At 41.3% G+C, this 15219-nt stretch overlaps 1 protein-coding gene across 2 annotated transcripts in view; it reads left to right on the forward strand.

Moving 5' to 3' along the window:
- PHF20 (PHD finger protein 20) overlaps positions 1-13456 on the forward strand; it is a 75662-nt gene extending 62206 nt beyond the window's left edge. For both annotated transcript variants that reach the window (XM_079321805.1, XM_079321804.1), the window contains 5 exons: positions 558-657; positions 4579-4774; positions 7053-7452; positions 9170-9353; positions 10797-13456. In XM_079321805.1, the coding sequence (XP_079177931.1) occupies positions 558-657; positions 4579-4774; positions 7053-7452; positions 9170-9353; positions 10797-10939 (1023 nt within the window). In that variant the 3' untranslated portion in view covers positions 10940-13456. The remainder of the gene's footprint in view (positions 1-557; positions 658-4578; positions 4775-7052; positions 7453-9169; positions 9354-10796) is intronic.
- Positions 13457-15219: the final 1763 nt, after the last annotated feature.

A 15219-nucleotide genomic window follows, 5' to 3' on the forward strand; every position in this document is an offset into this window, starting at 1 on the left:
AACAGTGATTGCATTTTAAATAGTGTTACTGTGCTGAAGAGATCCAAATTATATGCCAGTATGATTGTCCTGCCTTGAAAGGATATTGGAAGCTCTTAAAGCTACTGCAACTACGTCTGCATGGCAGGTTTGTGTTAGTAGGGCTACCTTTGAAATGAATAAAATGTTTACTGTTTGAGGGGGAAGCTTTTGAATTCAGAAAAATTCATTTGTTTTGGTAAAAAAAAGCTTAATTGCTCTATTGCCTATCCTGGTTATGTGCACATGCATCTTGTGATTTTTTTATTTTTTTTTTTTTTTTACCTTTCAGGATCCCTGCTTCCACTTTTTAATTGTCATTCTCCAGAAACATACATGAAAAATACGTGGGGAGAGGGCTCACATTTTATTATAGTCTGATTCTGTAATGTATTTGCTTGTAAGTGGAAGGTGGGGTGTGGATATTAATAGACCTTTTTGTCTTAAAATATGTGGATCCTGTGTTTCTTACTTGACATAATGGTATTGAGCTCCTCTAGCCTTATTTCTATTAATGTACACTTCTTGACTTTGAACAGTGTGAAGAATGTCTGTGCTGGCAGCATGGAGTCTGTATGGGCTTATTGGAAGATAATATACCTGAGAAATATACCTGCTATATTTGCCAAGATCCTCCAGGTACAGAAATTTAAGGTTACAGACCCTTGTTATGTAGTATATGTGGTAAATATGTAATATATGTAGTAAATGTGCTAGTTTATCTATATCTATCTCTCTGAAAAATTACACTATTTTTTCCCCTACTTGTGTCTGTCTCTGTAGGTAAGTTTCAGTTTCAGAATGTTTAATTTATGTGAATGTCCACGAGTCAGTATTATGGAGTTAAAAAAGGACAGGAATGGAAAAGAATGTTTTCACTGTGATGACTATCTGTCACATATTTGCTGTAGTAAGGATTCTACTATCTGACTATGGCAAATGATTGTAGAAAACACTCAGCAAGCTCAATCAAAGACTCTCCATGGTCACATTTTAGGGGATGTGGCTGCAGCTCTCCCCCAGAAAATCAGGATTATGTGTTTTTTAAAAGTCACCACAAGGCTCCTGGCTCTCTTCAGCAGTGGCTCTTGTTGTTGACTGCATTACCTGCTGTTGTGGTTTAGCACTGGCCTGATGCCAGGCACTCACAAAAGCCACTCACCCTCTCTTCCCACAGCTGGACAGAAGAGAGAAAAATTTAACAAAGGGTTCATGAGTTAAGGACCGAGAGAAATAATTCTAGGGCAAAACACGCTCAACTTAGGGATACAAAGTGAGATTATTACTGACAAAATCAGAGGAGGATAATGAGAAATAAAATGAGCCCTTTTAAACACCTTTTCTTCCTTCAAACCCCCTCCCTCCTTTCCACTGACAGCCCAGGGGTGTTTGGTCAGTTCATCACTTGAGGGAAATTTTCTTCCACTTGCCCTGTGAGACAGTGGGGTCCCTCCCATGTGAGACAGTTCTCTGACAGTTCTCCCCTCTCCAACGTGGGTCCACTCATGAGCAGCAGTCCTCCCAAAACTGCTGCAGCATGGGTCACTTGTCCATGGGCTGCAGCCCTCCAAGGACAGGCTGCTGAAAGCAGGGACCCTCTCTCTCCAGCAGCTCTGGATCCACTGGATCACAGCCTCCTCCAGGCATCCACCTCCTCTGGCATGGGCCCCTCCCTCATGGGCTGTGGGGGAATCTCTGCATCCCCATAGATCTCTGCATCCCCCATGGATCCCCATAGGCTGTGGGGTAATCTCTGCATCCCCCATGGATCCCCATGGGCTGTGGGGGAATCTCTGCATCCCCATGGATCTCAGCATCCCCCATGGATCCCCATGGGCTGCAGGGGCACAGCTGCTTCACCATGGTCCTCACCATGGCCTGCAGAGCAATCTCAGCTCTGGCACCTGAAGCATCTCCTCCCTCTTCTTCTCCACTGACCCTGGTGTCTCCATGTTGTTTCCCTCACATATTCTCACGTCCTCCTCTTCTTGGACTAAAAGAAAAAACTATGTGTCTTTGTTTTGACTTTCTTTTTAAATCTGTTATCACAGAGGTGTTACCAACCTCTCTCATTGGCCCAGCTTTGGCCAGCAGCATGTCCATCCTCAGAGCCATCAGGGATTGGCTCTGCCAGACATGGTGAAAGCTTCCAGCAGCTCCTCTGCTCCCCTCTACCCAAAACCAGGCTGTGCAAAACCAACATACACAGAGTAACCTATATATTGGTATTAAACTGGGCTAGCACAGTCAGAGTTGTTTCAGCAATATGTTTTCTCCTCCTTAGCAGATATTTTTAAATGTCTTAGTCCATCTTACACAGCAGTTAAAATTACACTTAGGGGAATATTTTCTGTGTTTCTACCTAAAAAGCCTTGCTAAAAGTGAAAATGGATGAGGTTTGGGGTTGAGTCTCTGGTTATAAATGGCAAGAAAATGGATCTGCTCACCTGATGAAAAGACCTTTTTAGTTTTTATATGTATTTAGATTGTAATCTCAGGGCTTTGGCTGCTGAAAGCTACCACCTCTTTTGTACTTATAGGTTTGTGTAGTGTGTTTACTGCTGTTGTTTGTACTCTCAGCAATGAAGTCATGCTACACTTAAACTTTCAACTTTTACTACAGAGACAGCAGTATATTTGTTTTTTAGACTACCTTGCTTCTAGGATTTTAATTCTGTTAAAGATATTTTGCTTTGTCAGCTGAAGGTAGTTTTAAATGCAACTAAAATGAACATGCAAACAGAAATTGTGTCATCTCACTTGAATATGAGTGCTTTTGTGCAGAAACTTATTTACAGCTTTGTTTGATTAATAAATCGTTAAGTTCATTTAAAGATTCTGAAATTCACATTGGAGAGGGCCTCATTTTCACCTCTATCTTGTAAAAGGAGAACATGCCCAACTTTTTGACTGCAAAGATGGCTTTTCATGACTCTGTTTTCAGCTTGAAGTGAGCTAATAGACTGTATGAATCTGCAGAGAAGTGCCATTTAAAACTGGGCATGGCTATTCAGCAAACTCTTGCTTAGGAGCTTCCCCAGTCTGAACTGCTGGGGCTTCTAACAGCACTGCTCCTTCTATTAGATATAAAGGCAAATTTCATGTAATTTTGTCTAAAACTCTACTAACTGCGATGTTACTCCTATCTTTTTGAGTCAGGTGGGATTTTTAAGAGATTTGGTAACATTTACCCTTAAATATGATCAAGGTAATTATGTATCACAATTGCTTGTGGATATGGTCTAGTGTCTCCTCTCAAGGTTATGTACTTCAAAAAGGAGCACTTTTTATCTCAGGGTGTGCATCATCTCAGTTGTTCAAGTGACCATGAAGTTCTCAAAATCACCACTTTATTCTTGTGGACTGAGCTCTACTTTGTGTCACATGTCAGGTTCTTTAATGCAGAAATTAATAAGGGAGGGCTAATGCAGGTGCCTAGGAGTGTCTCCAATGTGGTTCTGACCATACCAACAACTTTGCTCACCTTCCTGCTTGACACAATGTATCTGCCTGGAAGGTTGAGCTGGTGCAGATTTCAAAATTATTTTTTGCCCTGTCATGATTTCTGATGCCACCTTAATACCCATGGATTGCTGTGTAGTGCCAGCCTCAGTCTTACTCTGCTGCATAGTAACTCCCTTTTTTCTTTTTATCTTCTCCTCTAGGCAATATTAACCTGCTTATATTGGATACCTTTTTTACACTTCTGGTTCTCAGTCTGTGCTCCAGTTTTAGCTCTGGTTTTGTGAGTTTGCTGCCTGGGCTGTACACAGGCAGCGGCTGCTGGGGTTGTTTCTCTGGGTACTGAGCTGTCCCCTGAGAACATCTCCAGTAACTGTACATTTTACAGGTTGTGGGGGAGCTTTTGTTAAGTATTTAGCATGAAGGTTTTTGTGTGTGTTTGCAATTTAGCAAGCGTCTTTCCTTGTAATACTGTTTGTTTGGCAGTTTAGGTTACTTCTATTGATGCATTTATCCCATTCAACACCGTTTCATTTCAGCTGTTGTTGATATTCAATATCAAGAGATTATATTGATATCTCTTAAGATGGAATTATCATTATTAGTAGCTTGACTTTTTAAAGTTTTCTATCGGAACCTCATCTGTGATTCCTTCAAAATGTACTTTTGCACAACTCTACTAACACGTGCTGTTGCTAAAAGCAGGACCACTGGGAAGCTGATTGCCTATTTCTGCATATTTTCTGTCTGCAGAGAGCTGAATTCAGCCTGTTACTTCTGTCATAACCATGGTTAGACTAGACAGTGTGATATCCTGCTAAAAACACACTTTTCTCACTTCTCAGCCTCATGGGTAACTGCCGGTTGTGGATGTCCTTTGGTGGAAGTTGGGGACTGAATTGTTTTACAGTTGGGCAGAGGCTTTTGGCTTCTTGCTTTAAAAGTTCCCCATTTCTTCAGGGTTATGTCTGCTGTTAGAGGATCTTCATTGGTTCTGTTGATAAGAACAAATAAGTTGTTACAGTACCTGGAGACAATCAGAATTACTACCAGCAATGTCAACATTTCATTTTAACTCACTCATTACTGTCACTTCAGGTCAGAGGTCCAGCTTAAAGTACTGGTATGAAAAGGAGTGGTTAAGTAACGGTCACATGCATGGCTTAGCATTTTTGGAAGAAAATTATTCCCACCAGAATGCCAAGAAGATAGTGGCCACTCACCAGCTGCTTGGTGATGTACAGCGAGTGATCGAAGTCCTGCACGGGCTGCAGCTGAAGATGAGCATTTTACAGTAAGCACTATTTAAAATCCAGCTGGCATGTTCTCCTCGGGAATTAGACTGCAAGTAGAAAAATAACCAGAAGTTCAGGCTTGCATTGGTGCTCTGTGGATTTATAATGTAGTTTGAATTGCTAATGTGATCTTGGGAAAGGACTTGGCTGCTTGAAAACTGTTTAAGTGGGTTGGGTGTAAATGGACAATGTGTTTAGAAAGGGTTAAACTAATAAAACTAATAATGACAGCTTTTCCTTAATCACCCAAATGGATTTTAAGTAAGAACAGTATAGGCTTATAACCCATGGCACCATTTTTGCAGCACTTGCTTTCTCCATTCCAGGAAATCTGGTCATAGCTTGTCCAAGAGGAGCCAGATCTTTTTGTTTGGTACAGTATATTGTTCTGGTGCAGTGGGAGACTGGTTGCACCCTCAGCAACCTGCAGCACTTCATTTCTGAACAAAGGTCATTTCAACTACATATCCTGAAAATAACATTTATATAAAAGGGTTTTTTCTATCAAGTCAACTTTTCTGAGTATTTTCCTTATTGAAGTCATCCTTGGGTTCTGATGACTGAAAAAAGATATTTTTAACTCAAATCCATCAGTTTTAAATTTATTGAATTTCATAATTGTAATTTTTAGTTGATTAATTGCACAGCAGCAGCTATTTGGAAAACAAAGTGATTTTGGCATTTTTTTAGATCCTTTCCCCTAATCTGTGGTGTTGCAGGTCCACTGACATAGAATAATGCTTAGAGCAAGAGTAGCCATTTTAACACAGGGTTTTATTTTTTCATTATGGGATCCTTTAGATCTGTAAGTAATCTCTTTCATTCTCAGAAACTGAAACATAAATATTTTAAGGCCACTCCTTGAGCCTCTTGTTAAAGAGTGACACTTGAGTTTCAGGCTTTCCAGTTGTGAATTGAGATTTACATAGTACTGAAGTAGGAGCACCGGCCATGTCTGTGATGGTTGCTGCAGGATTTGCTCCCTTTCTCTCCCATGCTGAAGTCAGTGTGATGGCCTGGCTTAATTAAAGATGAGGTGCAGTCCTGTTTGGATCATCTGGTTAAAAGCTTCAGCTGCTGTTTGCTTTATCATGATATAAATCAGAAGGGATTTGAAAAATTGCTGAATTAGAATATTGTTGATGCAGATCAATAGATAGGGGGAAGATGATTTCACAGGTGCCTGAAGTGATTTAGGAGGGTGTTGCTCAGTGTTTCAAGGAGGTGGCGAAAGACCCAAGGTGACCCTGGCAGTGCCATGGGAGGATGAACCTTCAGCAGGCAGGAGTTGAAAGGTTATTCAAGTATTAGCATTTCAATTTTCATTCTTAGGTAACTGGTGTATAATTTTTAAAAAAACCATTCTGTCTTTTGTAAAATTATCCCTTGCTCTGTTCTGAGCAAAATACAGTTTCTTTAGGTGTAGCAGATGAGTGGAGGTGGAGCAGAAAGCTTTGGTAAATGAACACCTGGCTTTCATTTTCCCAGACATACCTTCAGGATGGTTCACCAGGCTGATATCCTTGGCAGCTGTACTCACTCTAGTTTCCTCTGAGCTGCTGCAGGATGGGTTAGGAAGCAGTTACTGCTAAAGTCCTGTTTTGTTGAGTGGTTCAGTGAACAGCTGGATCAGCTGAATGGAGTAAGTCCATCCACCTTTGCAAGGAAGCAGAGCAGGGTGCTTGAGGGCAGCCCCCCCTTCCTTGCAGGTACTTCAGAGTCAGGATTTGCTCTGCTGTGTTCCTACAGCCTGTAGCAGATGGGCTGCCAGCCCTTTTAGAGACAGCAGAGTATTCTGCTTTGCTCTCCTTTTACTGCTGTTTGTTGCCTGGCACAAGGAAGAGCATAAGTTACAACCCTCAATCTAAATCTTTTGTTTGTTACATCTGTAATAATCTGATATCTACAATTGCTCCTTCTGCTGAAATAAATAATCTATTAGTCAATTTGAAGACAGTTAAAGAAGAATATTTCTAAGAGGAGGTGAAAGGAACTGTGGTCTCTGTGGAGCACTACTTACTACAGTGTTGGTGTACCATACCTTACTAAAAATATCCCAATTAAAATTAACTTTGCTGTTAGTAAATTGCACATATTAAAGCAAAATGTTCCATGAAGGACCAACATTAGTGAGAAGTTGTATGTGTCTTTTTGCAACTTAATGTTCAAGTTTTTTCTTAATCCAAACATTTAGCACTTTTTGGCTTAATTTTTCTTAATTATTGCTTAGTCACTTTGGCATTTAAACTGGATGGTTTGTTTTTTATGTTTGAACAGAAATAAAGAGCACCCTGACTTAAAGCTTTGGTGTCATCCATGGAAGCACATCACAGTGGATGAAAAAATCCATACAAAACACATCATTCACTTTGAGGAAAACTGTTGCAAAGAGGATACAGCAAGTTATAGAACTTGGAATGGGACAGTTGAGAAACCCTCAACAATTCCTTCTGTGGAGGAATCTTACATTACAAGTGAACACTGTTACCAGAAGCCTCGAGCCTACTACCCTGCCATAGAGCAGAGGCTTGTTGTGGAAACAAGAGGTTCAGCCATGGATGATGCAGTGAACAGAATAAGGGAAAATGGGGATGATGCCCTCTCAGAGAGGTTTGGCTGGAATCTGGACCAAGAAATATGCAAGATGGAAAATGAATCCAAACACAATTACTCCAAGGTATTTTTATTAAAATAGCCCTCTCTGGCAAAAGACATGTGTTTGCCTGACAACCTGCAGACCTCAACCTTTTTTTTCATACTTTTTGGTTTGTTTGTGGGGTGTTTTTTTTGTTTTTTTGTTAGACTGTTAAATTTAAGTTGCCAGTAACAATTAAAATGAAAAATGTGATCAACTCCTTCATTTTACTTTGTAATTGAAGCTCTAGGTTGACTTCTGGACCTCAAGTTCTTTGAAAAGAGTGGGCCATGGGTTATGGTCCACTGATAGTTCATTGCTGCTTGTTTTTGTGTGTTAAATGTAAGACAAACACTAGCAAACAGAGAGAACAGGCCAAGCATGTAACACTGGTGGACCAGCTTCTATTTCCATCTTGTTTCCATGCTCCTTCTAATAGCTAAATTAATTTTAGGTTCTTCAGGCAGCATTTCAAGATGGAAAAAAAAAAAATCAGCCTGAAATGATTTTTTTTTTTTAATGATCACCACGGAATGGTCCTATGTCTTCTTCCTACTGGAGCACTTCAGGTTTAGCTTTTCAGTGCTTAGTTCTCACTGTCAGCCTACAAGAGGCCTTTCTACTCCCGAGTGCAAAAATTTTGCTTCTGTTACTACCAATTCCTATGAAATGTGGCCTGAGAAATGTTGAAAACTCTCTGGGAAATGAATTGAAGCCCCTCTGCTCTGGACCCAGGCTGAGAGAGCTGGGGGTGCTCACCTGGAGAAGAGAAGGCTCCAGGGAGAGCTCAGAGCCCCTGCCAGCTGGGGAGGGACTGGGGACAAGGGATGGAGGGACAGGGTAAGGGGGAATGGCCTTAACATGATGGAGTCTAGAGTTTAGATGGGACATTGGGAATTGTTCCCTATGAGGCCCTGGCAGAGGGTGCCCACAGAAGCTGCCCTATCCCTGGACATGTTCAAGGCCAGGTTGGATGGGGCTAGGAACAACTTGGGGTGGTGGAAGGTGCCCAAGGCAGGTGTTGGAACTAGATGACCTTTAAAGGCCTCTTCCAGCCCAAAATGTATGATTTTATGATTCCATGGAATACTGAGCTCGCTTTTTTAGATGAAAGCTTAAGATAGCTCTTATTTCATCCATATGTAAGTCTGTTGAGTCTGTCAGTCTATTGAGATTGTGTTATGTTTCCTAGAAAGATGAATACTGTAGTTCTTCAATCTAAAAGAGCCTTTTTCTAAGGGCTCATTTCAGTAGAAGGATGAGAAAAGTAGGGGAGTAGAATGAACACTGCTGACATTGTAGTCAAGTTTTGTAAGGAGTGGTAATGCATGTTTGTAGATGGTTTGTAAATGTAGTGAAAGTTTTAGTAGAATTTAGATCTTATTCCTTAAGGAAAAATCCCTTTTCACTCCTGAATTGTTTGTTCTTTAGTTGATTATTGTCAGGTGAAAAACAGCTTCAGCATTCCCTGAGATGCACAGATTCGGTGTGGGATCTTCCAGGTGAAATGTGGCAGGGAGATAGATCTGTATGTTACCTTCAGAAAACCAGATGCTTGTGAAGTACAAATAATTTTTAGCAAAATATCTATAAAAATATGTTTATATTTAGATCTTCTTGCCCAGAGCAGTTTAGTGGGTGTATGAGGTTTGTGTCTCGCTCACTGGACATTGATGAGGTGAAAAGTTAGGGGAGACTGGGAGGACTCAGGCAGTTCTGTTTCACTGTAACAAATATTTAATATGTGTATTTCTGCTAGGTGAGAGAGTCTGTCTCTAAGAAAGTCTCTCCAGAGGAAGCTATTGAAATGAAGTTGCTGGAAAAAGACAAAGAGGGAGTTGTGAACTCGCAGCTGCAGTGGCAGCTCAATCTTTTAGCTCATGTGGAATCTCTGCAAGATGAAGTCATACATAGAATGGATTTCATTGAGAAGGAGCTAGATGGTAAGTAGTGTTATTCTCATTTAAAAAATAACCTTTTTATATCTGAAGTACCTGTTCAAAACATGTTAACCAGAATTTTACTTCTTCAGACCTACAAAGACATGAATGTTTCATTATCATGTTTCCTAATAGAAAATAGACATGCTGTTGATGTGGGAATAGATTTTAAAATAAAGAGCAAAATCTCACAAAACAAGTTCTAGTTAGGCCACCTCTAAATAGTTGCATCAGATATACTGGAACATCTTTGTGTCATTTTGGATTTAGGTTTTTGTCATTTTCCAAAACTCTTCTGTGTGTCTGTATTTCTGTTCTTCAGGGCCTTGCTGGCTGTGTCAGCCCATTCTGGGTGGCCTCTTCCATGCACAAGGCTCTTACCCTTTCCTGTTTCTTCCAAATTCTTCACTTAAATTTCTTTTAAGATTTTCATAGTAATGGAAAACTTACAAACCCTTTGTGTTATATTAAATGATTCAGGATAGTTCTTTGCATTGTTATGTCTGACATTGGTTGTGTAGTGGTTACAACAACAGCTTTACTTGCAGGGGAATAAGTTCTGCCTCAGTAAGAGCCCTGTCTTTGTAAGTAAGGTACTGACAAGCTGGAAGGCTAAAGGGCTGTTTCAGGTCGTGGAGATCAGTCAGGGCTGTATTGCCTGAAAAAGCTCTGGTTCCCAAAAGTTAGATTGTCAGTAGCCAGTGGTGCTGCTGCTCCTGCAGCAGGTGCTGCCCATGGGTGAAATTCACATTTTGGTCTGGTTGGTGGCAGCGGCTGCTCATGGTAGAGATATTTGTTCTGTCTTCAAGGTTTCAGTCTCCATCTGCAGTACTGTCAACATTCCCAGAACTCATCATAGTCCAACCTGACCTCCTTCCTTGTGGTGTGTTACACTGTCACTTGTCCCACTCAGTGGGATTTCTTGTTTCCCACTGAGAAGCTTTTTAAAGCAAGAGATCATTTTCCTTGTGCAGCACTCTGCTGGTTTGTGCTTTTGATCTTCATCCCCATTTTGTGTCACCCAGTTCTGTCTTAGTCACTTGTGTTCTGTATTGATGACAGATTTCTTTCATTATGATAGTTTCATCCTTGATAGCATAAACTGCCTGTACCACAGGGTCCTTGCCCTGGAATTGGCACAGATCAGAGGAAGTTCAGTGTGAGGTTTCACACTGTCTGGTCTAGAGTTTTCCTTTTCTTCTTTTTCCTCGGAGCAGCAGCTTATCCACCCATCTGCATGTGAATTATTTGGTTATGTATCAAAATTTACTTGCCAAGATTGGTGCGAGTTGTTCAGTTTTATGATTTCTCAAATATAACAACGTTAAAAATATTGCCCACTGCTTTGTCAAGATTTACAAAAGATTTAGAGAATTCTTGTTTTGTGACTTCAGATGAGCTGTTTGCTGAAAACTGCAGTAGTGACAGTTTTTGTTTTCTTTACAGTTCTGGAGAGTTGGCTGGATTACACAGGAGAGCTGCAACCCCCAGAACCACTGGCTCGACTCCCCCAGCTCAAGCACTGCATCAAGCAGCTGATAACAGACTTGGGCAAAGTGCAGCAGATTGCACTGTGCTGCTCCACGTGAGGCTGGGCAGCAGTGGGCTGGGAGTGCTGCAAAGCTGGAGTGTCTGGATGGGAGCAGCTCTGAATCTGGAAAAGAAACTAGCATGCTGGTTGCATGGAATGCAGATTGACTTCAGGGACTTGTGAAGAAATGTTGTTCAAAGAGCAAAAAGGTTATTTCAGGTCTATTAGATGCTTATAATGCTGTGGAAAAGGTCATACTCTTGTCTCCAGAGGTTGTCTGTTGGTTGATAAGTTAGACTCAAATTTTCACTCCTTACAAGTTGCTCATCAAAACAGTAGACTTTTTCTTCATTAAATTTACTAAAAATTGTGCCACTGAAGAACAGAGTTCTAAGAGCCAAAAAAGTTTGGTTGACAGGGGTTGTAAATAACTGCATAGTTTAAGTGACTCACGTCATGTTTTATTTCTTCTGGTTTATGCATACTAGCACTCAGTATTTAATCATTAGGAGATGTTATAACAGTTTCAGACTTCGTAAGTATGAATGTCCAGCTCTTGACTACAAAAGTGTTATGTGGAGGTTTTCAAGTAACAGTGGCCTGACCCACACTTCTGTTACAGTACATAATGTAGCAGGAGGTCACAGGTGGATTGCACTTATTTTCAGAATAAATGATTGTTTTCCATATTTATCACTGTCACATGACTTGGTACTGAGGAAGCCCAGCGTGGTGTTTGTGCATTCTTGAGCTCTTCCATCCGGCCTCCTGTGCCTGCTGCAGCAGTTGCTGGTGGATCCCTCGTTGCAGGAGTACAGAGAAGGACTGAGCCACGCTCTGAGTTCAGACTCAGCATGGTCTGTCATGGATGTGATGTATTTTCTACCATTTGTTAATAATTGCCATTCCGGTTAGATTTGGAAATGTAGATTTTTTTGCAATACTCTGGATGTGTTCACTGTAAAGACTTGCTATGAATGTGTGGTTTTGGGAATCAGTTTTTATGTAAATAAAGCCTCAAGATTTATGCATGTGGTGCTGTCCTTGCAGACAGTGAGTGGGTTATTATCTTAAATGGTCTGTGTTCACAAAGTCCCTTTTTATACCTTTAGTTTTAATTTTTGGTCTGTATTTACTTCATCATTGTAAGGTGACAAGGCTGCTGATGTTCAGTCACATTATACAGAACCTTTGGAGCATTGTGAGCAGTTCAGAGGTTCAGAGTCTTTGAGCTGCAGATCACCACTCCTGCAGCTTTAGTTTTCCTTTGCAGATGCTGCTGAGTTCAGTTTCCTATGGAACATAGTGAGCTGGTTTTGCAATGAATGAGAGGGTGTCCTTAAAAAGCTGGATTTGTTACCCTTATATTGTGTGCAGTGGTACTACCGAAGGGTAACATTCAAACAGTTTTAATGGAAAAGCTCATACCTGTACAAATTATTAATTTGGAATATATATCTATAATGTGTTTATTCTACAAAGAATAATGAAAACTTGAAATATCCAATATTATTGTAGGAGTTACACTCTCTACATGGTGAATATTTTATTTCCTTCAGAAAACAAAATAATTAGGCTGCTCTAGGTAGTAACTAAGACTTTTATGCCAAGATTCAGTTCAGGGAATAATTTGTCTCACAGGTTTATAGTCATGAGTTGGTATACAGTGAATACAGTGCACATACAGCAGAAAAACAAACTTACTTTTCTGTAACACAGAAGAAAGCTTACCTGGTATTTTAAGGATAACTTGGCTCTCTGAAGATGAGACCAATGCTTACACCTTTGCTTATTCCTGTCAGGTACCTGAGCTTGTGTAGCTCTAGAGGAGGTGGTGATGAGCAGACAGTCAGAAGAGCATCAGAGGAGCCTCCCAGGCCACTGGGGATTTTCAGGTGCAATGGACCAGAAAAGGTGTTCCCTGGTTACAGCAAAGCAGGACATGGCTGTGTGGAACAGCTTGGTTGTGCTCCCATTTGAGGGCAGTCAAGCACTCAGTCCCTGAGCAGGATTCTTGCTCCAAAGGGGGATTTCTTCTCAAGCAATGGCTTTTGTGTGCTCATTGTGTGTTTTCATTTGTCAGTTTATTTTTGCTCAGGGCAGTACTGGAGGTCTGAAAGAAAAGGCAGTTCCCATTGGTAGGTCAAGTTGCAGATCCTGGAGACTTGCATCCCTTCAGTAGTGCTGGGGAAGCGCTTGCAGATAAAGACTAAAAATATTTATTTAAAATAGAGTAGTAGTACTTCTCATGTTCAGGGAAGATTATTCATTGTGCTCTGCCTGGATTAATTTCTGTCCCTTTTTTTGCAAGATTCCTCATTGTTATTTTTAGTCTGGACCAGCTATTCAGACTGACAGGTCACTATTTTGTTTCTTTAAATCACTGGTAAGTGAATGCAAAGTGGAGCCTTGGTGAACTGAGCAAACATTGCACTGTGGGTACACACGTGTTTGTTGATGCACTATTAGAACCAAGGGTCTGTACATAGAATTTTGTTTTGGAGCAATATTTGCAAAACTTGAAAACTGTATCTTGGTGTTTGGAATAAATAAAAAATAGGTTTTTGTTGGTTAAGTCTTAGTAAAGTCTTTGTTTCAATTAATGATAACTCAATAAAATAATTCTGGAATTTTTTCCCTTCACATCACTTTGAAATGCAAATACTGTAGTTTGTCAGGTGTATGTACACACATATATATATATATTAACAGTTGCTGAAGTCTGGAAGTTATTGTTTTCCAGGTCTATGTTATGTAATATATTCTTAATAGTGTGTTGGATATTGTTTAATGAGGAGCTCATACATTTTGTTCCCAAATCCTAATATATATATATATAATATACTAGTAGCTAGTATCTGTGATCTGACTCTAATTTTTGTTCTATTTGGATGAGCAGGCTGTCAGCCAGAGCAGCTCAAGGCACAGCTTTAGCTGTGTTTGCTGTGAATGGAGCAGGGGGCTCTGGATGCAGTTGAACACTCTATATAGGGACAATGCATGGCAAGGTGAGGGAGCTGGAGAAGCAGAGTGCCTGGCCCAGGGTGCCTGAAGGCAGGGGCTGACATTGGTGTACCTGCAGTTCCATCTCTTCCCTCTGTTTCCCCAGTGGGAGGAAAGCAGATTTATTCCCTTGTCCTAGCAAGTTTTTTCCTGCTCAGTGTCATCATTTAAATGTCAAAATCAGGTTTTGAAGTTGTGGTCTGAATTTGACATCATAATTCAATGGGATGTGTGTGGTGGCTCATCATGTTTTGATGTGCCCTCTATTTATTTGCCTGATCTGAAGGTTTCTGTAGATGCAGACTCAGAGAAGGAGGCAGCTCTCAGTCAGCTGTCAGCCTTTATGTGGGTAGAGTCACCCTACTCTCACTGTTGTTTGGCCAAAGCACCATCTGTAATTCCAGAATGTGCTGTTGCCCCTTGTCCAGCCTGTGGGTGATGCCCCTGCAGTTCTGATGGCCAGTGCAGCATCCACACTGCTGCCTGTGCTCCATCCAGCTGTGGCAGTGCTTGTGGCTGGCCTTGCTCTGATTGCCAGTGGGGTTCTGGTGCACTGCAGACCATTGCAATTGTTCAGCAATATTTGTCAGCTTTGTGCTAATCCTTCAGGTTGCACAAGGCTGGGCAACACTTGTGAAGAAAAAAAAATTGTGTACAGCTCTTGTCTGGGTAATAACTGCTGCAAGTAACCCAGAACAAGGTCCTGTTGAAACAGAAGGGTTAACAGTAAATATCACTTTTTTTTTTTTTCCTTTTACAACATAGAAGCAGACAGAAAAACTGAGAACAAACCAGCAAAACTGGGATTCATGCTGTCCTGCTTGGAGTTTTCCTCTTGGTGGTGCTTGTATGCTGTTGGGGTGTTTGAAAGGAGAGGCTGGAAGGGGCCATAGAGCCTTGCAAATGTTCCATGCCTGATTTGGGGGGCTTCATGGGCTCTGGAGTGAAGCTGTCTGTATCTTCTGGGCTTCCAGAATGGTGACTTGCTAAGTCCTGGAGCTGGAACACACACATGACAAAGGGCACCAGAGAAGGGCTGACTGCTGAATCCATGGTCTGTGCCCTTGGATCTTTTGGGGTGAGGCTTGGGTGGATGAGTCTGAGTCTGGCTCCTGGCACAGTGTCCTTGGAGAGGCTCTGAGCTGATGGAGACACTTTCTCTGCTTTGCAGCTCCTCAAAATCCTTTGATGCCAGCAAATGCTGCCCATTAGTTTGAGAAGTCTGAGGGGGCAGAGCAGAGTCTGGCCTGGCTGGGTTGTACATCCAGACGTGGGGTGAGGACTTGAGCATTCCTCGGCTGTGGAGGCACCGAGGTGCTTTGAACGATGGGCTGT

The sequence above is a fragment of the Erithacus rubecula genome, assembly GCF_903797595.1.
Source record: "Erithacus rubecula genome assembly, chromosome: 18".
Classification (NCBI taxonomy): Eukaryota; Metazoa; Chordata; class Aves; order Passeriformes; family Muscicapidae; genus Erithacus; species Erithacus rubecula.